The sequence below is a fragment of the Megalobrama amblycephala genome, linkage group LG20, assembly GCF_018812025.1.
Source record: "Megalobrama amblycephala isolate DHTTF-2021 linkage group LG20, ASM1881202v1, whole genome shotgun sequence".
Classification (NCBI taxonomy): domain Eukaryota; kingdom Metazoa; phylum Chordata; class Actinopteri; order Cypriniformes; family Xenocyprididae; genus Megalobrama; species Megalobrama amblycephala.
This window is the reverse complement of record NC_063063.1, coordinates 7,725,335-7,747,787: the sequence shown is the minus strand read 5'-3', so window position 1 is coordinate 7,747,787 and position 22,453 is coordinate 7,725,335. Positions and strand designations below refer to the sequence as shown.

General features: G+C 36.4%; 1 protein-coding gene across 1 annotated transcript; it reads right to left on the bottom strand.

Annotated features, from left to right (window-relative positions):
* Positions 1–1,121: 1,121 nt before the first annotated feature.
* tubgcp2 (tubulin, gamma complex associated protein 2) lies at positions 1,122–20,547 on the bottom strand. The gene is made up of 18 exons (XM_048171073.1): positions 20,399–20,547; positions 20,079–20,262; positions 19,871–19,999; positions 16,970–17,146; positions 16,723–16,882; positions 15,978–16,185; positions 14,631–14,830; positions 13,495–13,684; positions 12,500–12,645; positions 10,811–10,991; positions 8,491–8,671; positions 7,481–7,653; positions 5,306–5,434; positions 5,101–5,221; positions 4,715–4,858; positions 1,903–1,986; positions 1,578–1,741; positions 1,122–1,386 (listed from the first exon to the last, which is right to left on the bottom strand). The coding sequence occupies exons 2-18, from the start codon at positions 20,226–20,228 to the stop codon at positions 1,311–1,313; spliced, it is 2,613 nt and encodes an 870-aa protein (XP_048027030.1). The 5' UTR covers positions 20,229–20,262; positions 20,399–20,547; the 3' UTR covers positions 1,122–1,310.
* Positions 20,548–22,453: the final 1,906 nt, after the last annotated feature.

Here is a 22,453-nt window from a genome sequence, read left to right as displayed (position 1 = left end):
TAGCTCAAGAATGTGCATTGGTTGTATGTTGCTTTTTTGTGTTTTTAATGAATTTATGAAGCCATTGTAAACTTTATCGTTACATATTACATTTTTATATGATGCTATCGTATTTTTTTGCTGGGAATCAGCTTACTTCGTTGTGAATCGAAAAGCCTGACAATGTCACTGCTAAATACCTATAAGTATTGTGATATTTCGCCATGTTTCTCACTGACACAACCCTAACTCGTTCAGATCGTGGCTTAAAGAAAATCCTGAGCTCGTATTTACGACATTGTGGTGGCGTTCATGTGTGTGTTCAGCTCGTAAATACGATCTTTCCTACATGACTTGAACGCACCATGTATCAAACTGCCAAAGTCATGTGAACCATTGAAATTTCGAAAGGTTTCGAAACACTTATGACATAACGCAGCCTCGTTTACTGAAATCACGTGACTTTGGCAGTTTGATACACGCTCCGAACCACTGATTCAAAACAAAAGATTCGTAAAGCTTCAAAGCTTCATGAAGCAGTGTTTTGAAATCACCCATCACTAGATATTGTTGAATAAAGGCGTTATTTTGTTTTTTTTGAGAAGAAAAAGTATTATTGTTGCTTCATAACATTAATGTTGAACCAGCTGTTGTCACATGAACTGTTTTAAATATGTCTTTAGTAGCTTTCTGGGCATCGAAAGTGTTAATTATTGGATTTTATCAAAAATATCTTAATTTGTCCTCCGAAGATGAACGAAGGTCTTACAAGTGCGGAAGAACATGAGGGTGAGTAATTAATGACTGAATTTTCATTTTGAGGTGAGCTAACCCTTTAACCACAATAAAGATTTTGTCGCCATAAAATAATCCCCCAAACAGCTGTCAAAAATATGTATGTTGTTCTTTACATAGTTAGCTGCCCTATTTCGAGCACTGGTCATTTGGATTTGGTTATCTGGAAGTTTGTATCTGGATCATCCAATCCCATCCAATACTTAGTTTGTATTGTCACAGACATATTCAAGTATAGCATCATGTAAATACTAAAAGCACACTGTCTTCTCTTGTTAGTGAAAAGTAATACATCTGGGTTTATAATAAGAGGCAGAGAATGAAAAATAAAGAACAGAAGACAAAGCTACATTTTTACTTTATTATATTGGGTTTATTCCCAATAGAGGATTGGGTATATTCCCAATAGAGGAGAAATTCTTAAGTGCTTTGTTACAGCACCGTGTAATAGTACTACATTTATGTAAGTGAAAAAGAGGCAACCATCAGCACACTGAACACTTTAAAAACACTGCTGATTTTTATGATGGACAATGCTACGCAGCAGTCTTCTGGCTCCTTTCAATGGCCATTCGCTCCAGTCTCTCAGTGTAAAAGCCATTGAAGTCCAGCCTATAAAAAAAAAAAAATAAAACCTCATTATTCATAGCACCTCTAACATTAAATTTAAATGAGGGTTATATAAGCTCTTCAAAAGTAAGAGATATCAAAACTTGCTCTACACATTTCTATTGTCACTATTAAGGCCAGGTTAAACCAGTAAGCACTAATACATGCACTCAAATGTTCCTTCCACTACGCACCTGTAGATGATGTTGATCATGCTGTGTTCACAGTCATTGGTGCTGTAAATGCTGAGCTTATCCAAAAGATCCAGCAATAAGGTGCTGAAGTTACTGTCAAACTTGCTGATGGTCCCCTCAAACCCTGAGTCAGACTGGAGGGCTTCCACATGCTCAGCTAGGAACTGAGATAAAGACCAATGGATTATATATATATATAAATGAGTAATTTGTTTGTGGTTTATTATCTTTTGGCAGATCATGGCATGAGTGATGACAGCGTGTTTTTAAAGTGCCTTTTTATTTTTGGTATTGTATAATAACTGATTCAATGCCAGTGACTCACTTTAGAGGCCAGTCTTTTTTTCTCTGCCTCTTCTGTCCGCTCAGCCTTCATCTCGCTGTCTATCCTCATGCTCTGAGTGAACCGCTGCAAAACAATCAACATGAACTCTCCAGCATTAGTCTGACATTAAAGGCCTGACATTACGGTTATCTTCATTATGAAAATAACAGCAAATTTATGCATTTCATAACATGTAGTCTAAGACACAATTCCGTTATAGTGACCATCAGAGATGATAAATTATATAAGTAAGCAATACGGTATGAGAGGCTGTGCTGTATGCCTGCAACCCCTTCAGTCGTGACTTATTCACGATACAACACTAGCCTCGAGTACCTTATTGCTTTTATAAAACGGTTGCCAGACAATACAAATATTGAAGCCAAAAAATATGTATCAATGCAACTTTCATTAAGTAGAATCACTAAAAGCCTTCCTTCCACGGGAAAAAATAGTCCCTGACCGTGAACAGCAACAGAAGTTACATTATTACGCCATTAGATGGCGGCAAAGACTGTCTTTATGAGTGTGTCAGTCAATTGCAAAGACTTTTACATTAAAAAGACTGAATTGTTGTGAACACGGAACAAGACACAACTGACAAATGCTTTGACTAGCGCTGTCAGTCACGGGAAAACCCCTTAACTGTTAAAAGGACAAGATATTGCAGCGGACATTTAAAAATATTTTTAATTATGAATATAGGACTGACCTGAAGGAAAATGCTAAATATGAATGCAGGTAATAAACTCGTTCTCACAATACTCTTCTACATAATACAGTAAGCTTCACTGAACAATATCAATTGAACATGCAGTTCACGTTGCTAAGAGTGGTTGCTATGGATGTTGTGTAGTGATACACAGAACCGTTGGGTGAAGCGTCATAGCCTGTTTTATCAAGAATAAAACTCACCTATTGACCAATCAGAATCAAGGACAGGAACTAACCGTTTTATAATTACAAACCCGATTCCAAAAAAGTTGGGACACTGTACAAATTGTGAATAAAAAAGGAATGCAATAATTTACAAATCTCACAAACTTTTATTTTTATTTTATTCACAATAGAATATAGATAACATATCAAATGTTGAAAGTGAGACAATTTGAAATGTCATGCCAAATATTGGCTCATTTTGGATTTCATGAGAGCTACACATTCCAAAAAAGTTGGGACAGGTAGCAATAAGAGGCCAGAAAAGTTAAATGTACATATAAGGAACAGCTGGAGGACCAATTTGCAACTTATTAGGTCAATTGGCAACATGACTGGGTATAAAAAGAGCCTCTCAGAGTGGCAGTGTCTCTCAGAAGTCAAGATGGGCAGAGGATCACCAATTCCCCCAATGCTGCGGCAAAAAATAGTGGAGCAATATCAGAAAGGAGTTTCTCAGAGAAAAATTGCAAAGAGTTTGAAGTTATCATCATCTACAGTGCATAATATCAGTCAAAGATTCAGAGAATCTGGAACAATCTCTGTGCGTAAGGGTCAAGGCCGGAAAACCATACTGGATGCCCGTGATCTTCGGGCCCTTAGACGGCACTGCATCACATACAGGAATACTACTGTAATGTAAATCACAACATGGGCTCAGGAATACTTCCAGAAAACATTCTCGGTGAACACAATCCACTGTGCCATTCGCCGTTGCCGGCTAAAACTCTATAGGTCAAAAAAGAAGCCATATCTAAACATGATCCAGAAGCGCAGGCGTTTTCTCTGGGCCAAGGCTCATTTAAAATGGACTGTGGCAAAGTGGAAAACTTCTGTGGTCAGACGAATCAAAATTTGAAGTTCTTTTTGGAAAACTGGGACACCATGTCATCCGGACTAAAGAGGACAAGGACAACCCAAGTTGTTATCAGCGCTCAGTTCAGAAGCCTGCATCTCTGATGGTATGGGGTTGCATGAGTGCGTGTGGCATGGGCAGCTTACACATCTGGAAAGGCACCATCAATGCTGAAAGGTATATCCAAGTTCTAGAACAACATATGCTCCCATCCAGATGTCGTCTCTTTCAGGGAAGACCTTGCATTTTCCAACATGACAATGCCAGACCACATACTGCATCAATTACAACATCATGGCTGCGTAGAAGAAGGATCCGGGTACTGAAATGGCCAGCCTGCAGTCCAGATCTTTCACCCATAGAAAACATTTGGCGCATCATAAAGAGGAAGATGCGACAAAGAAGACCTAAGACAGTTGAGTGGGACAACATTCCTATTCCTAAACTTGAGCAACTTGTCTGCTCAGTCCCCAGATGTTTGCAGACTGTTATAAAAAGAAGAGGGGATGCCACACAGTGGTAAACATGGCCTTGTCCTAACTTTTTTGAGATGTGTTGATGCTATGAAATTTAAAATCAACTTATTTTTCCCTTAAAATTATACATTTTCTCAGTTTAAACATTTGATATGTCATCTATGTTGTATTCTGAATAAAATATTGAAATTTGAAACTTCCACATCATTGCATTCTGTTTTTATTCACAATTTGTACAGTGTCCCAACTTTTTTGGAATCGGGTTTGTAAATATAAAAGATTAAAACAAAAAAATGATACTAGAAATTATTCAAATTATGTACACTACCATTCTGTTTGGGGTCAGTAAGATTCTTTTTTATATAAAGAAATTATTACTTTTTTGTATTAAGCAAGAACGTATGATCAAAAATGAAAGTAAAAACATTTATAATGTTACAAAAGATTTATATTTTCCTATAAGTAAATGTTGTTTGAATGGTAGTATATTTGCTAACAAGTTTTTAGTACTTTTATCTCTATCCATAATGTCTGTATTTTTTACCTGCATGCAGTTGGTGAACATGACACAGACAGACATGAGCTTCGAGAAGATCCGAAGCAGCTCAGGATTGGTGAGCATACAGTCCTTTAGACAGTTATCCAGGAAACTGGTGTGATGACACAGCACATCGTCAATGTTTGAGGCCTAAAAAGACAAGTGATTTAAGCACACACTGTGAATTAATTTAAACTTTTGTGCTCAGCCAGTCCTATCACGATTATTACATAACAGCCTGATTACCATTATTTGAGAGAACCATGATCATCGTGCTCTTTAAATTCTAACCACTAATGTGTTTATATGTGTAGATAGACAGATAGATAGACAGACAGACAGACAGGCGGGTAGATAAGTGGATGTAGCCGTTTTTTGTTTTATTGACTCACAGACTTCAGGTTGTTCTCCATGATGTGCCACGTGGGCTCCATAACCTCAAACATCATGTAGTACTGAATGTTCTGAACAAAGTTGAGCATCCGTTGTCTTAATGCAAAGGCAGCAGCAAACCTACAATCAACAAGAGCTACTTAATAAGATGCTCACTTGAAATTACACAGTTCAAAGTCAAAAACTACATACATATAGTCTCACCACTTAGCACAGTGAAGTGAATATTGCTTAGCTGTTTTATTGCTGATCCACACATTACAGAGCAGCCTTTCCACATGCTTGCAGTAGAACATGTGCCTGAAGAGCATCTGGTATCGTGTCAGGGCTTTCCTGTACAACAGAGCATTGTGTTAAAAGACTGGTTAATTGTAAAGGTGCTGTCACATTAGTGAATTTTTGGTGAAATTTTGCAGAAAAGAAAGGTCCATATTTTATTAATAGTGTTGCGTATGACTATTAATAGTCAATAGTGTTGCGTATGAAGCACAGTTCACAGAGAAGTCACTTTCAAACCAAGCAGCTTTGTGTTGGTCATCGCATCAAATTTACATGACTTACTTGAACCCACTGCAAAATCTGTGTGGGGATAAATTTCAACCTTGTTAAATGTACATGGGAATGTACATTTCTGATTTGAAACATTTCTGATCATGTAGTGTGTAATGTGTAATGTGCGACATTTCTGATTGCAAAGTGTGTAATGTGCAACATTGCCGACTGAAAAGTGTGTAATGTGCGAAATTACTGATCACATTTCCGATCACATAGTCTGTAACGTGGGGCATTTATCAAAACATTTTGAATCGCGTAGTGTAACATGCAACATTTCTGAACACAACATTTCCGATCTCATAGTGTGTAACCTGCTACATTTCTTATCAAAATATTTTGAATCGTGTAGTGTGTAATGTGCAACATTTCTTAGCAAAATATTTCCAATCACATTGTGTGTAACGTGCAACATTTCTGATCAAAACATTTCCAATCGCATTACGCGTAACGTGCAACATTTCCGATCATAGTGTGTAACATGCGACATTTCTTATCAAAACATTTCCAATCGCATTACGCGTAATGTGCAACATTTCCGATCACATAGTGTGTAACGTGCAACATTTCTTATCAAAACATTTCCAATCGCATTACGCGTAACGTGCAACATTTCCGATCATAGTGTGTAACATGCAACATTTCTTATCAAAACATTTCCAATCGCATTACGCGTAACGTGCAACATTTCCGATCATAGTGTGTAACATGCAACATTTCTTATCAAAACATTTCCAATCGCATTATGCGTAACGTCCAACATTTCCGATCACATAGTGTGTAACATGCAACATTTCTTATCAAAACATTTCCAATCGCATTGTGTAACGTGCAACATTTCTGATTAAAACATTTCCAATCGCATTGTGTGAAACGTGAAACATTTCTGATCAAAACATTTCAGATCGTATAGTGTTTATACGTGCGCCATTTCTGATCAAAACATTTGCGATCACATAGTGTGTAACATGCAACATTTCTTATCAAAACATTTCCAATCGCATTATGCGTAACGTCCAACATTTCCGATCACATAGTGTGTAACATGCAACATTTCTTATCAAAACATTTCCAATCGCATTACGCGTAACGTGCAACATTTCCGATCACATAGTGTGTAACGTGCAACGTTTCTGATCAAAACATTTCCAATCGCATTGTTTAACGTGCAGCATTTCTGATCAAAACATTTCTGATCACATAGTGTGTAACATGAGACATTTCTTATCAAAACATTTCCAATCGCATTACGCGTAACGTGCAACATTTCTTATCAAAACATTTCAATCATTTCATTTCACAACGTTTATACATGCGGCATTTCTAATCAAAACATTTGCGATCACATAGTGTGTAACGTGCAACATTTCTTATCGAAACATTTCCGATTGTATAGCGTTTATACATGCGGCATTTCTAATCAAAACATTTCTGATCACATAGTGTGTAACGTGCAACATTTCTTATCAAAACATTTCCAATCGCATTGTGTAATGTTCAACATTTCTTATCAAAACATTTCCAATCGCATTGTGTAATGTTCAACATTTCTGATCAAAACATTTCCGATTGCATAGTGTGTAATATACGACTTTTGCGATCTTGTGGATTCTTATCGAAATAACTGGATCTCCCCCAGCAAAAATTTGCCAAACAACAGTAAATTTGACCACACATTCAATTTCATGGAATACAGGTTTTGAAACAACATGTGAAGGGTAAATGATGACAAAACAGTTCCTTAAAGAGGCACAGGGCCAAAGCTACAATCCCAAGCTGAAGTTGTTTGAAATCAAAGATTTACAGCCATTTAGGAAAGCTGATTACCTGTTGATTATGAGTGAAAGTGGCCACTTGACGATGTAGTCAAAGGAGAAAGCCTCCAGGCCGCTAAGTGACACCTCTGTGGGTTCTGCATTAATAATGGCTTTCTCTTGCTTGGTGTCTATAGCAAGGACACGTAACAGCTGGGTGATTACATCATGGGGCATCAAGTCAATCTGGAAGAGAACACTTATGTTAAAGATTGCAACCTCAACAATGACCTGTTGCCTATTTTTGGGCACTTGCACAACCTTTTTTTTTTTTTATGAAGAATCTCAACCATCCTTCTAAATAATAACCATTTAGATGGGTGGCAACAGCCACTTTCACACACAAAATGTGTTAAATTGCCAGATGTCATTTACTTTTTCATTTGGATTTTTTCTGTGGTTTCTTTTATGGCTAGATGATAAATCTTGTTTTTTTCTGATACACTTCTGATAAATTGCTGATATTATTATTAATATCACTAAGTAAAAATATAAATAAAAACAAAACCAAACGATAATGAGCTGCTCTCATATAAGAACACAGAACCATGCTTCACTTTGAAACACCCAACACATATATATATTTAATTTAATTTAAATGGCAGCCTTTTTAATTTTACAATTGCACTAAGCCATATCACAATTACGCTTTTATTTTGATTAATCGAGCAGCTGTAGTTTCTTGTGTCAGACCATTCTCCTTTTTCACATTCAGTGTGGACAGACAATTGTTTGTGGCTGGAATCTTGTTGCATCATGTCTGGTTAGGACACAGGAGTGCAATTTGAGGTTAACTGCCACAATAGTCAGGTGCAACATAAACAAAAAAACACTGAGTAACATAAACATATCTTTACGCAAAAAATTTTTACTGAACTACAGTTTGCTTCATTTGGATTTCCCACTGCAGAAGCAAAATGGCTCATCACCTGAAATCTACACTGTTTTGTAGCATGCTCAAACATATGTATTACAAAGCGCTACTTTCAAAGTAATTGCTGAGAACACGGATGAGCATTCAACCTTTAAATCATCTTTGAAGGGGTCTGTGTTGGCAGTGCTCATCCTCAGGGCCAGCTCCAGCAGTGCCTCCAAACGCGGAGGAATGATGTCATCAACCGGCTTCTTCAGTTCCTCCTCAGTCAGGTCCATAAAATGCACGAAAAAGTCTCCTTTATCCATTAAGAAGTAATGCTTGATTGACCTGCACCACAAATGTAAGAAGTGATGTGATACTGAGATATTCAGTTCACAGCTATTAAGTATACTTCGGCTTTTTGTGTGTATATATGTGTTTCTCATTGGGTGGGTCATGACCCAAAAGTGACTCGCAAGCAACATCATATTTACGTTGTCAAAAAGTTGTGAAATTACCAAAAAGTACCAATAAAGTACAAAACTGGTATGTCATGCCTTAGCTTGGAAGGATTTGCATGCAGGTGTGATGTTCATTCTATTCATCAGGACCATTATCTATGTTTTATTAACAGTTCACGTTAGTATTGTGCATTTGCCAAGGTAACAGTAGTTTCCATAACCTTAACCCATTAATACTACTTTATTTTTACTTTGTGTTGTTTTCTATATTTTAGATGATTGTGGTGGCTACCAACTTACTAATTTTACTGTATTAACAAAAGTTAATTTGGGACTGCTATTTAATTGCCTTAACTTATACTGTTTATTCATTAGTGTTAGTGATTAAGTGGGACTTTGTTTCAAAGTTGCAAAAGAAATGGAGCAGACAACAACAAACAACTGGAGATGGCAACAACAACCTATGCCTGCCTTGACAACTGCTTGTGTGTGGGATTTCAGAGATGCTCACACTCTAGTTTAAATGACAAAGACATTTTTAGCACTCAAACTTTTGGAGAAAAATAGTGCAGACATTGGACAAGAAAACATTCTAGTACACATGTCCACTGACTGTGTTCATGTACATTATCAGAATGGAGTATACTTAGAAAGGCAATGCTTTTGACTGTGCATGTACGTGTAAAGAAAAAAAAAGTAGTATACTTTGGGCTTTAGAAACAGATTACATGCAGATTAACTCAAAGAACAAAAAATCTGTTTGTTAAGCTTGTGATTTATTTCACCCCCAAAAAATAAAAATTGTCATTTACTCACCCTCATGTTTAAAAATCATAAGGCTTTCGTTCATCTTAAAACAAAAATGAAGATATATGAAGAGATTTCTGTCCCTCCATTGAAAGGCCATGTAACCAAAACTTTTAATAATTCAAAAAGTTAATACATTTTTTTTAATCATCTAAATTTAGATTACATGCACTTCCAATGTTTTGAAGATAAACTAAATGTTTATGCATTTGGAAATGACATGAGGGTGAGTAAATGACAGAATTTTCATTTTTGGGTGAAATATCCATTTAAGTCTGATGTCACATCTCACCTTTCCAGGTTTAAATAATATCAGATCCCAAAAGCAAACAAACAACAACTACAGTACTATCAAAAAAAAAAAAAAAAAAAAAAAAAAAAAAATCACAATCTTAACCTTTACCTCCATACTGAAATCTTAGTTTGATTATTATGTCAGAATATAAAAAAGGACCAAGAACCATTACCATGTTATGTGCAATTTTTCTAAAAACAAATTGCTTTGTTTTTCTTTAGCATCTTATTAGGGCCAATATCTTACAGTTCTCTCTTCTCAATAACAAAATCCTTTTGGAAATCTAAATCTAATCTCATGTTTGATTTCCTGTTCACTAGGGTCTAAAGTACATTTTCTATTGCCTGGCAAGGCCAGACTGATATATCTTCTACAAGATATATCAGTCTGGTCAGTCCGCCCTCCGTCGCGATTCGAGTCAACTCCAAACCGTACCGTGCAATCAGATTTGTTTATTTCAGTGACGCAAACAGCGTCACTCTAGTGCGGCGAAAGTCCCTTCAATATCAATAAAGATTGCGCACACGAGACCCGAGAGTTTGTTCTATTCAGCCGTGAATTCAGTTTTAAATGACCAAAAACACATTAATTATTTACTTTTCGCTGCTGACTCTCTTATTGTTTTGCTAACGTCATATCCGCCCCTCTCTGATTGGTTTACTCCGCTTCCCGTTTGCTCGGATTTGCTCCGCCCTAGAAATCGAATTGATTCAATGGCTGACCAGACTCATCCGCTGGTACAGTGGTGAGGCTGGATTTTCCAGGCAACATTTTCTATAAAACTACCTTGAAATGCTATATGTATTGCTATATGCTATACTGTACAAATACACTTGACTTGATTTGAAATGACTGCAGGAAACAATGTAAAAACAAACAAACAAACAAACAAAAAAACAACCAACTTAAAACTTTAAGTCTTACCTCAGGCGTGAAACGAGCTCCTTTTCCTCCATCAGGAAGTCAAGCAGAACCTTGCTAGCATAGTAATATGCTTTTTCGATCTGCTCCACATACGCTCTCTCTTTAAGTGTGTAGAGAACCTCTTTGGCATCTGGACAGGTAACGTCACGGCCGCACTCTCGCACAACATTCAGATACTTGCCTGAAATTAGAAAGAAATTATGACTGTTTATGAAAAAAAATGCAATTAGCTACTCTATTCTTTTCAGCTGGGCATTGCAATCATTAGAAATTGTTAGAATTTTTCTGTTGACATTCTTACCATTGTTCCAGAATTGCTTTCTAGTAGACATAAATCTTATGCTGTATACTATCTACATAGACAGATGCCTTCTATTTATCTATTAGTCTTAAAGGGTTAATTCACCCAAAAATGAAAATTCTGCAACAGAGGATGTTTTGTTTTATACATTTTTGCAATATTACTTGAAACTGTCTTTACTAACTGATAAAATACTATTTATTAGGTGCACTGAAAGGAATAATATTAATATACATCATCTGTGCACGAGGTATGGCCTTAAAAACATCAGCCAATGATCGCGTAAACGATTGGCCCTCTGGCTTGTCAATCACTGCCATTACGTTCCTTGTGAAAGACGTGCACGGATTGGCCCTCTGGCTTGTCAATCACTGCCGTGACGTTCCTTGTGAGAGACGAGCGCGGCTGCGCGCTCCAGTAACTTTCCACACTCTACAGGCGCCGCATGCAATGTTTTTGTCAGGAGACAGGAGTAGCAACTGCAGATTATGAGTTATCTGCGGTGAGTCCGACATAATGAATCCACTAACACGACACAGTGAATGCCGGTGGTAAACACTCGTGTTCCAATACTCGTGCACGAGTTTTGGGAGGCGTTCTCTCGAAATGAGCTGTGAAGGAGGGGGGTTGTTCTTACGCATGCGCTCATTTCAAAAACTCACTAACAGTCTTTGGTTTCTCAGTCGACGAAAAGATCCTCTGTAGCACCTTTAAGTACTCACCATCAACGTGACTACAGTGGTTCAACTTTAAAGGGTTAGTTCACCTAAAAATGAAAATAATGTCATTTATTACTCACCCTTATTCATCTTCGGAGGAAATTTCATTGCTTTGAATGCAGGCCTCATTGAGCCATCGTATTTAATCAAAAATATCTTAATTTGTGTTCCAAAGTTGAACAAAGGTCTTTCTTACGGGTGTAGAACGACATGAGGGTGAGTAATAAATGACATCATTTTCATTTTTGGGTGAACTAACCCTTTAATGTTATAAAGCGAGGAGAATACTTTTGGTGCACAAAATCAAAACAAAAATAAATACTTTATTTAACAATTTGAACTGTTGTTTCTGCACACAAAAAGTATTCTCGTTGCTTCATAACACTGTAGTCTCGCTTACTATTTTAACAATGTTTTTACAACCTTTCTGGACCTCAATAGGTGCAATGACACTGCTGCCTATGTGTGGTTCAGATACCCTCGTATTTCATCAAAAATATCTTAATGTTGCTGTTCCGTAAGATGAACGAAGGTCTTACGGGTGTGGAACGACATGAGGGTGAGTACTTAATGACAGAAATTTCATCTTTTGGGTGAACTAACCCTTTAAAATGCTGTCTAGTTAAGTTTTGGATTTGAGCTAACACTTTGTATTTAAAAATGCCTCACCTGTGTTTAAAATCTTATCTGCCATTTTCTGAAGGAATGATGGGATCCTGTGCTGGACAATAGTGTATCTCTGATCCCAGTATTTGTCATTATAATCCTCCTGAATCTTCTCTTTTTGCAGCTCATGCTCCTCAACCATGAATTCACTATAAAAATAACACACACACATATATACATACATACATATACATATATATATATATATATATATATATATATATATATATATATATATATATATATATATATATATATATATATATATATACACACACACACACATAAATTAAATACAAAATTTCAACAGGTGGTATTTCTTAACATATCTTACTAATGTCCTCTAATGTTTCTAGAAATACTCAATTGACCCTTTTCACAGACTGCGATGACGTGTTTTCACAGTTATTAACATTGTAAATCAAGCATTTTTTTTTTATATTTATTTTTAAAAATGTAATGTGCATTTATAACACTATACTTTGTTATATTACCTTGGCATTAAATTTCAGAAAACTAGTTAACGCTGTATCACTAACACAACGGCTGAGGGAGTAACAGCAAATTTGAAATCTTTTTTGAATAATCAGTCTCTCTCTATTTTTCTCCTCTTTTGGAAAGTCACAGAAACGCTATCATGGATTTTTTTTATTTTGCTATTGGACCAAATGGGAATGCAAAAAATATATTTTGTTGTAGTTTCTGTTCACCACAAAAAAAGTCTACCTAACTATGAAGTCTTCTGCTTCTGAGAACCCTGGAAATGTGAAAAGGGTCCATATGTTGTGTATATAACATGTTTATTGGTGATTCATACTAAAAACTGAAATTTATTAACAACAACCACCCTTACCTCAGTTACACATTAAATTCAAAACGCTATTAAAATTCAGCATCCTTTGCTACCTTGATTTAAATTCAGAATCTGTAATTTGATAACTGTTCTCAATAGAGCTCTGAATGGATCAAAGCCCTGTTGGTCAGGGGTCACACTGTACCTGTATGGGTCTTTAATGATGCCCCTATAGATCCACTTCTCAAGTATTTCAAAGTAGGGGACACTGGCTGCTTTGGTCAGATAGAGGCAGAGCTCTTGAGCCTGACTGTCTCCGGTGTAATTGAATGTACGATCGTGAAGTAGACTTAGTGTCGAGCCACCCATACACTCGCCCTTGTCGACAGAAGTGGCTGCATGAAAGAGACCAGGGAGAAAGCGCATTAGCATGAGCACGTCAACAATGTTACTTTATTTATTTACTTATTATGTTGGCTATCTATCTATCTGAACATAGGAATATGCTAAAACATGTTAGAAACAGGCTACCACCCAAAAATTTCATCATTCGTCATTTATTACTTACCCTCATGTCATTCTACATGACGTAGAACGACATGTTAATCATGTTAATCTTCATGTATTATCTTTATAATATTAATATTGGACCACTGTACTCACATGAACCGATTTAGATGTGTTTTTAGTACATTAATGGATCTTGAGAAAGGAAATGTCATTGCTCCCTATGAAGGCCTCACAGACCCATCGTATTTCAACTAAAATATCTTAATTTGTGTTCTGAAGATGAACGAAGGTCTTACAGGTGTGGAACGGCATGAGGGTGAGTAATAAATGACAGAATTTTCATTTTTGGGTGAACTAACCCTTTAAACATGTCAAAAAACTGCTAATTCTGTGATGTGTTAATGCATTAGAAACATGCTAGAATCATGCTAAACATGATAGAAACGTTAACAACATACTAACAATGTGTTAAAACATGTTAGCAACATGTTAGTATGATGTTCAAAAATGTTAGCAACATGTTAAAAAATGCTATCTAAAATCATGCTATCAATGCCTAACCATCAAACTTAAAACTTTATTTTAAACTTTCAGAAACCAACAGCAGAGTTTGCCTTGAGAAACTTTACTTCTCTAGTTGACCAGAATGCTGTTGCAACTAATAAAGGTAAAGAATTTAGAACCAGTTATCAATGAACATGAAAAATATATCATATCAAGACAATTTACAAGAGCAAGAACCAGCTCAAAGTGAAAAAAATAACTCATTACTTCTGTTGACACATCCAAAATGCTGAGTGCTGCTCTTTTAACAGTAACCACACAAATTACCAATGGAGGCCAGGATTTCCATGGTGCGCATGGTGGGCTGTATGTAGAACCAGAGCTTCTGCAGGGAGAGCGTGCCCTGTCTGTGGAGATGCTCCAGCTGTGTCACCAGGATGAGATACTCCTTCATCAGAGTCCTCATGGCTGCAGTCAGGGCGTGATTCACCTGACCGTACTCAAACGATGACTTCTCCTCTGTGAAGCTGGACATGGATTATGCAAATGTGAGCAAGCCATGCAAAATTTGATCATGAAATATCAATGCTTTTCAGAGAATCATTTCACTGGGCCAATAAAATCCCCTGATATTATTAACAAAACTGGTTTAATATTAAAGGTGCCCTCGAATGAAAAATTGAATTTATCTTGGCATAGTTAAATAACAAGAGTTCAGTACATGGAAATGACATACAGTGAGTCTCAAACTCCATTATTTCCTCCTTTTTATATAAATCTCATTTGTTTAAAAGACCTCCGAAGAACAGGCGAATCTCAACATAACACCGACTGTTACGTAACAGTCGGGGTGTACGCCCCCAATATATGCATATGCCAGCCCACGTTTCCAACATTATAAAAGGCATTAGACAAGGGCAGCCAGTATTAACGTCTGGATGTGCACAACCAAATCATCAGACTAGGTAAGCAAGCAAGAACAATAGTGAAAAATGGCAGATGGAGCAATAATAACTGACATGATCCATGATAACATGATATTTTTAGTGATATTTGTAAACTGTCTTTCTAAATGTTTCGTTAGCATGTTGCTAATGTACTGTTAAATGTGGTTAAAGTTACCATCGGTTATTACTGTATTCACGGAGACAAGAGAGCCGTCGCTATTTTCATTTTTAAACACTTGCAGTCTGTATAATGCATAAACAACTTCATTCTTTATAAATCTCTCCAACAGAGTAGCATTAGCCGTTAGCCACGGAGCACTATCAAACTCATTCAAAATCAGAAGTAAATAATATAACAGTATACAATACTCACATAATCCGACGCATGCATGACGAACACTTTGTAAAGATCCATTTTGAGGATTATATTAGCTGTGTAAACTTTGTTAAGGCACTGTTCAAGGCAAGCGCGAGCTCTGTGGGCGTGGACCACGGGATTTAAAGGGGCCGCAGCATAAAATCGGCGCGTTTATAATGATGCCCCAAAATAGGCAGTTAAAAAAATTAATTAAAAAAAAAATCTATGGGGTATTTTGATCTGAAACTTCACAGACACATTCAGGGGACACCTTAGACTTATATTACATCTTTTAAAAACATAATCTAGGGCACCTTTAAGCTAAACGCATGACTAATATAACTATTAACCGTAATATCGTTCACCGACCGTGTGATAGTGGAGTAACAAGATGCGACCGGCAATATCCGGTTGACCAGCTCTTTGACGGACGTGTCGAGGGAAGGATCTACTATGAAGGAGCGGCTCTGTCTGCCAAGCACAGGCTGAGCTGTGATGTCTCTCCCATCCACACCAATCAACACAAAAAGCAGGTCCTCAACCAGAGCTTGTTCCTGTGCAGCCAGCGGCATTGTACCTGTAATTAAAACTTGTTTAAGTCACCATGAAATCAATTCAAATTGACAATTCTTATTTTTTATGGAATATTTCGGTGTTATAAATGATTTATCTGGGCACATCTTAATTCATTTTTTTTATTCATGTGCCTTCATAATTTAATCAAAAACATTAATTTCCCCTCCTCATGAAACAATATCTCTTTTCTGATGACATGTGCACTGCCACAAAGGTGGGGCAATAAGCCCTCTTTTCCAGCAACAAGTCATTCACATGAAATTAAATTTTGTTCACCTCGATGTGAACACTGATGTCATTAACGTATGCATTTTCTGAGGAAACTTCTGTGTGAAAATGTCTTCCGTTTCATGGCATCTTTTTCAGTCATATAACCATATTGGTATCTATTCTTTCTTCAGTAATACGTAAAGTATAGATGAAATCAAAAGTGTCCATATTTATTCATAATCTCTCATCAAAATCTATAACTAGTTCTACCTCTGTAACAATTCTCTATTCATCTAGGGCTCTAATTTTGGAAAGGCCTGTCACGTACCAATAGCCACCACGGGATCTCCCACAGGGGTGGGGCTAGTGATGAAATCCCCAATCAGAGCAGGCCGGTCATACACCCAGTTTGGAAACACAGGGTTCGGCTGAGTGGGGTTCTTCTTATTGTGCCGGTCCCTCAGCATTTTACGGATTACTTCAGAAGACTGTGCAGGAAAACAAAACCATTGTTAACGGATGCAATGTACAGAATTAATGGACATTAATGTCATTTTTGCATTTCCTCATACTACCTGTGGCACACTGGAGCTGGCTGTGACATTTCCCAGCTTTTTCCGCAATTCCTCTAGTTCTTGCATGGACATTTTGCTGCTGGTTGCAGGAATGCTGTACGACGTGGTGGTGCTGGACGCTGCATTTGCAGACATTTCCGATCTTTCCTTGGCATTCTGCTGCAGGAACTTCAAAGTCTGAAGAGTAGAAGCAGTTGTAGCTTAGAAAAAAGGTCTAGGTCAAAATTCCACAATATCAAAAGAATTTTTTTTGGCGACATTTTTATGACAATTAAAGGTGCAGTATATAAGATTTCTGTCCGCTAGAGGTCTATTCAAAACAAAGGCGTAGCTTGATGACGGCAAGTTTGAGCGTGGAATCTTGGAACATGTGGTCTGCCGGTGGAAACATTCGGGATAGGACTCAGGAAGAAATCATGTTCATGGATGCGATTATTAACGTTACTGTAACATGAAGCAGAGCAGGACCGAGTGTTGGTGGAGCTGAAAGAGGCCGCTGGAGCGATTGCGCAACACACGCCTCACAAGCAGCTGAACTTTTATTATGCCACAATCGCCGGCGCCGCTTCTGCTTTTCCGGTCATGAGTATGAGGTAACACAGCTCTGTTTATCATATTAGATACATTTGAGAGTGTTGAAAATAATGTTATAACGTATCACCCTGCTGTGATAGATCGATATTAGAATATCATATTAAATGCTGGATGGCTTGTGTTGATAAATGGCATGCAAATAATTTTAAAACATATCGTATGATGGAGAAAATGCTGTATTACTGTTACTAAAAATAAAGCTGCATCTGATTGTGCTATGTTAGCTACTTGACAAAATAGTGTTTTTCTCTGAGGCATGGTTAAGCATGGTACTCGCAAAAAAATCAAGAAAATTAGATTTAAACAATAAGACTAAATGTGTTGAGCTATATAACAATAATTAGTTTTCTGTCTATAAATGTAACCAAACAGTTGTTCCCTTGTCTATTAAAACATGTAATATATTAAAGCGTCTTTGGTGTTTCCATGCTTTTTACAAAATAAAACCGGAAACCGAGGCAGACCGAGGGTTAACGTGGGTATGACACAATTGAAAGGCGACTCCTCACGCGTCCTGGAGCCTTGGTTAAAATTGCAATTTTCTCACGATTTACAAATATAAATTTACAACATTTGGGATATTGAAAGTACTCAAGTGAACAAAATATATAACTCTGGCCTAGTGGTTTTTGGATATTTTACTACAAATATCATACACATTGCACCTTTAAAGTGAAATCAAAATGAACAATTATAGTTTTTTCATAGAATATTGCAGTATTTATTATAAATTATTTATTTGTGCACATCATTACTTTTGAAAAATCACATGTCCTCATACTCTTTAACCAAAATAACCTCCCCTCCCTCTAGCAGCAACATCTCTTCTCCGATGACGCTTTTAGTGAACAACCTGTCACTCACATCACCGCAAACCACAACCATCCAACGATTCGATTAAATTCCTGATTAATAAAATCAGATCCCGTCCTATATTTTTTCTTGTTCAAGAAGCAGTTTCACTTAAAAATATGTCACAACAGGGAAGAAAAGACAATCGTAACTTCTGTTTCATGCTGAATTTACATTTTCCCTCCAAATTCTAAATTCCATATTGTTTAAAGGTGCCCTAGATTATGTTTTTAAAAGATGTAATATATATATAAAAAATTTTTAACTGCCTATTTTGGAGCATCATTATAAACGCGCCGATTTTATGCTGCGGCCCCTTTAAATCCCGTGCTCTCCGCCCACAGAGCTCGCGCTTGCCTTAAACAGTGCCTTAACAAAGTTTACACAGCTAATATAACCCTCAAAATGGATCTTTACAAAGTGTTTGTCATGCATGTGGCATGCATGCGTAGGATTATGTGAGTATAGTATACTGTTATATTGTTTACTTCTGATTTTGAATGAGTTTGATAGTGCTCCGTGGCTAACGGCTAATACTACTCTGTTGGAGAGATTTATAAAGAATGAAGTTGTGTTTATGCATTATACAGACTGCAAGTGTTTAAAAATGAAAATAGCGACGGCTCTTGACTCCGTGAATACAGTAATAACCGATGGTAACTTTAACCACATTTAACAGTACATTAGCAACATGCTAACGAAACATTTAGAAAGACAGTTTACAAATATCACTAAAAATATCATGTTATCATGGATCATGTCAGTTATTATTGCTCCATCTGCCATTTTCGCTGTTGTTCTTGCTTGCTTACCTAGTCTGATGATTTGGTTGTGCACATCCAGACGTTAATACTGGCTGCCCTTGTCTAATGCCTTTTGTAATGTTGGAAACGTGGGCTGGCATATGCAAATATTGGGGGCGTACACCCCGACTGTTACGTAACAGTCGGTGTTATGTTGAGATTCGCCTGTTCTTCGGAGGTCTTTTAAACAAATGAGATTTATATAAGAAGGAGGAAACAATGGAGTTTGAGACTCACTGTATGTCATTTCCATGTACTGAACTCTTGTTATTTAACTATGCCAAGATAAATTCAATTTTTCATTCGAGGGCACCTTTAAGGATCTTGAAGTTTTATTTTTGTAAGCCCAGTATGTTTTTATTACTGTAATTTACTACTGCAAGTTTTAAATTACAGTATTACTGTAAGTTATTACGGTTATTACTGTAAAAATGAACACAATCCATTTTTATTTTAAATAAGCATAAATTAAAGGCAGTACAACAGATTGCGCCATGCTTAATTAAAATAATAGATCATATTTTATTAGCATTACTGTAATGACAATTACATTTGGGGTGAAATTATGAGAAACAAGTCATATTCTTGACAGGGTTTGGGGAGATTCAAATATTCTTGTTCAGAATTTAATAATGAGTTTCATTAAACAAACCTCTTTATCCTCAGTGAGTTTGGAGAGCAGATACACCAGTGGATCAAGGTTGCGTGCATTCTTTGACTTCAATTCGTCATATTTCCTCAAGAAGTCTTCAGGTGTTTTGGAGTGTTCTGCCATTTTGACCTGTAAAACAATGTGAATTAGTCTAGTAGTAGACTAGTGCATTCAGAAAAAAGTGTAACGGGAGATGAAACACATTCACCTTAGCACTGTGTGCAGATACTGTAGTGGTCACATATCCAGTCCTGTTCTTCTGCAGTAAATCAATATAAACCTCAGCACCATCTCCTCCGCGGACATTAAGGAGCCCGAGAAGCTCATTAACATCATGGTGAATTCTGAATTCACTCATGATGACTTCAGATGAAACCAGAACCTGAAATCAACTGAGAAACGAGAACAAGCTCAATGAATGAATGAGTGAATGCATCAACACTAGATCTAGATCGCCGAATTTGCCGATGCTATTTATTTACAGCTAGCCATCTGTACATACATTCATAAATAAAACGTTTTGTTTACCTATAATAATACCCTTTTTATTTTATCTAGTAGTAGTCTAATTAGTCCTTCTGAACAGCACGTAACGCATCTGTTGATATAACAGTAGTGAAACTGACAACACCATAATAATAGGAAGTCAGAAACTGTGAATTTGTAAAATTCCGCCAAAAGGCTTTATTTTTCAAAATAAAGGTCCTCCCCTTGTTATCCTCCTACTGATAAAATAAAACAGATTCTATTTTTTTGTTTACAAGTATATTTACAAATAATGATATCGAGATTTTTACAGTCAGTATAACACGCATTTTATACTGATGTTTGTAATATTTTATTAAAATAATTTTAAAATATCCACCTAGTTACTAATCATTACTTGTTTAATTCGTAGAATATGTTAGCTTAGATTTGCTATATTTACAGCATTACACATAATAAAACATTTTATATGATGATGATAATAATAATAATTATTATTATTGTTGTTGTTTTATATAATAATAATAATAATAATAAACATAATAAAGTATTATTATTATTATTAAATATGTAATTATCATGTATTAGCCATATATAGTTACACACACTTTAGAGATATAGACCAGCTAGACACCAGTGTAATTTAAATTTTAATTTTAGTTTTATTATAGTTTTATTAATATTTTGATACATTTCAGTTTAATTGTTATGTTTGTGTGTTGTTTATTTTCATTTTATTGGTTCTTTTTTAAATCTTGCTATTTGGTTTACTTTATTTTTTAATTTATTCATGGGCAAAAGACGTAGATTTTTATCTCTCTATTTGTAAGAGAATTCTTCGGTCAGAATAGGCATATATAAGAGTAAATAAATTGCGGTGAGGTTTAATAAGACTTTTGGATTTACAAATGAATTGATTAAATAAAATAATTGTTTATTTAATTAATTCATTTGTCATTCCAAAATACAACCATGAAACAAGACATTCTCTCATGTTCATTTTGAACCTCCAAATTCACCACAAACACCCCAGAGCCTGAAGACTGTCAGCTCCATCAATCACAGTATTGATACTTAAGACACGTCTCACATCTGGACAATCTGAATTTGCTGTGAACAGGACCCTGAGGTGATTATCAGGAGACGTATAGGTGAAAAACTGATACCCATCCAAAACAGATCCAGAAGGTTTTTTCTCTCTGGCCTCCCAACTAACCCAGCAGTTGTCTTTTTGCACTCTGGTGTTATTCTAAACAATGCAGATGTTTCAGGCCAGAAGATTACTCATGTCAATGATTCTCTTCTAACTTCTAGCACAGAGCACAGCTCGCCAGGATGAGAAACACAATAAATGACCCACCACTAAAGGCATTACCTTGTGAAAAAAAAAAAAAAGAAATAAAGTGCCATCTCACCAATCTAATCTAAATGTCCTATGCCACTTTCAAATGGATCCTTTGATGAATAATGCGTGAAAGAAGCGAGTGGTGAATGAAAAATAGAGATGGAGGCGTTCTCGAGCCACAAATCATCTTGAAACTGTCAGTGGATGGTGAAAGAACTGAAGTGCTGTTGTTGGTTTATAGTTTGAGGTCACTAGTCTGGGGAATGGAACCATCTGTAGAGATGAAACCTGAGCACTTAAAAACAGGAAATCACAGCAAAAACAATTCATGCCTTTTAATTTCACATGACCCTTTTGACTGCTGCCGATTGTGCTTCTCTAGAGTACTGGATTAAAGGAATGATACTCCTACACTGCTCGACACATAATTAGGTTTTTGATATTGTGTAGCTTGAAGATGCATGACAAATTTGTCTTATTTGTTGAGGGACAGTTTCATGTCATGGTAATACACATAATTGCCCTTTTTATTTATTTTATTGACTGATTGATTGATTGACTGACTGACTGACAGGCAGGTAGACAGACAGAAGGCAGACAGACAGACAGACAGACAGACAGACTGACAGACTGGCTGGCTGGCTGGCTGATTGATTGATTGATTGATTGATTGATTGATTGACTGACTGATTGATTGATTGATTGATTGATTGATTGATTGATTGATTGATTGATTGATTGATTGACTGACT

Bases quoted from the DNA above. Each gene is read 5' to 3' on its own strand.
- tubgcp2 (XM_048171073.1), bottom strand. From the start codon at position 20,228: ATGAGTGAATTCAGAATTCACCATGATGTTAATGAGCTTCTCGGGCTC. The intron at 8,672-10,810 runs GTAAGACTTAAA...TTTGTGGTGCAG, and splicing joins GAGCTCGTTTCACGCCTGAG to GTCAATCAAGCATTACTTCT. The intron at 1,987-4,714 runs GTAAAAAATACA...ATTGTTTTGCAG, and splicing joins TGTTCACCAACTGCATGCAG to CGGTTCACTCAGAGCATGAG.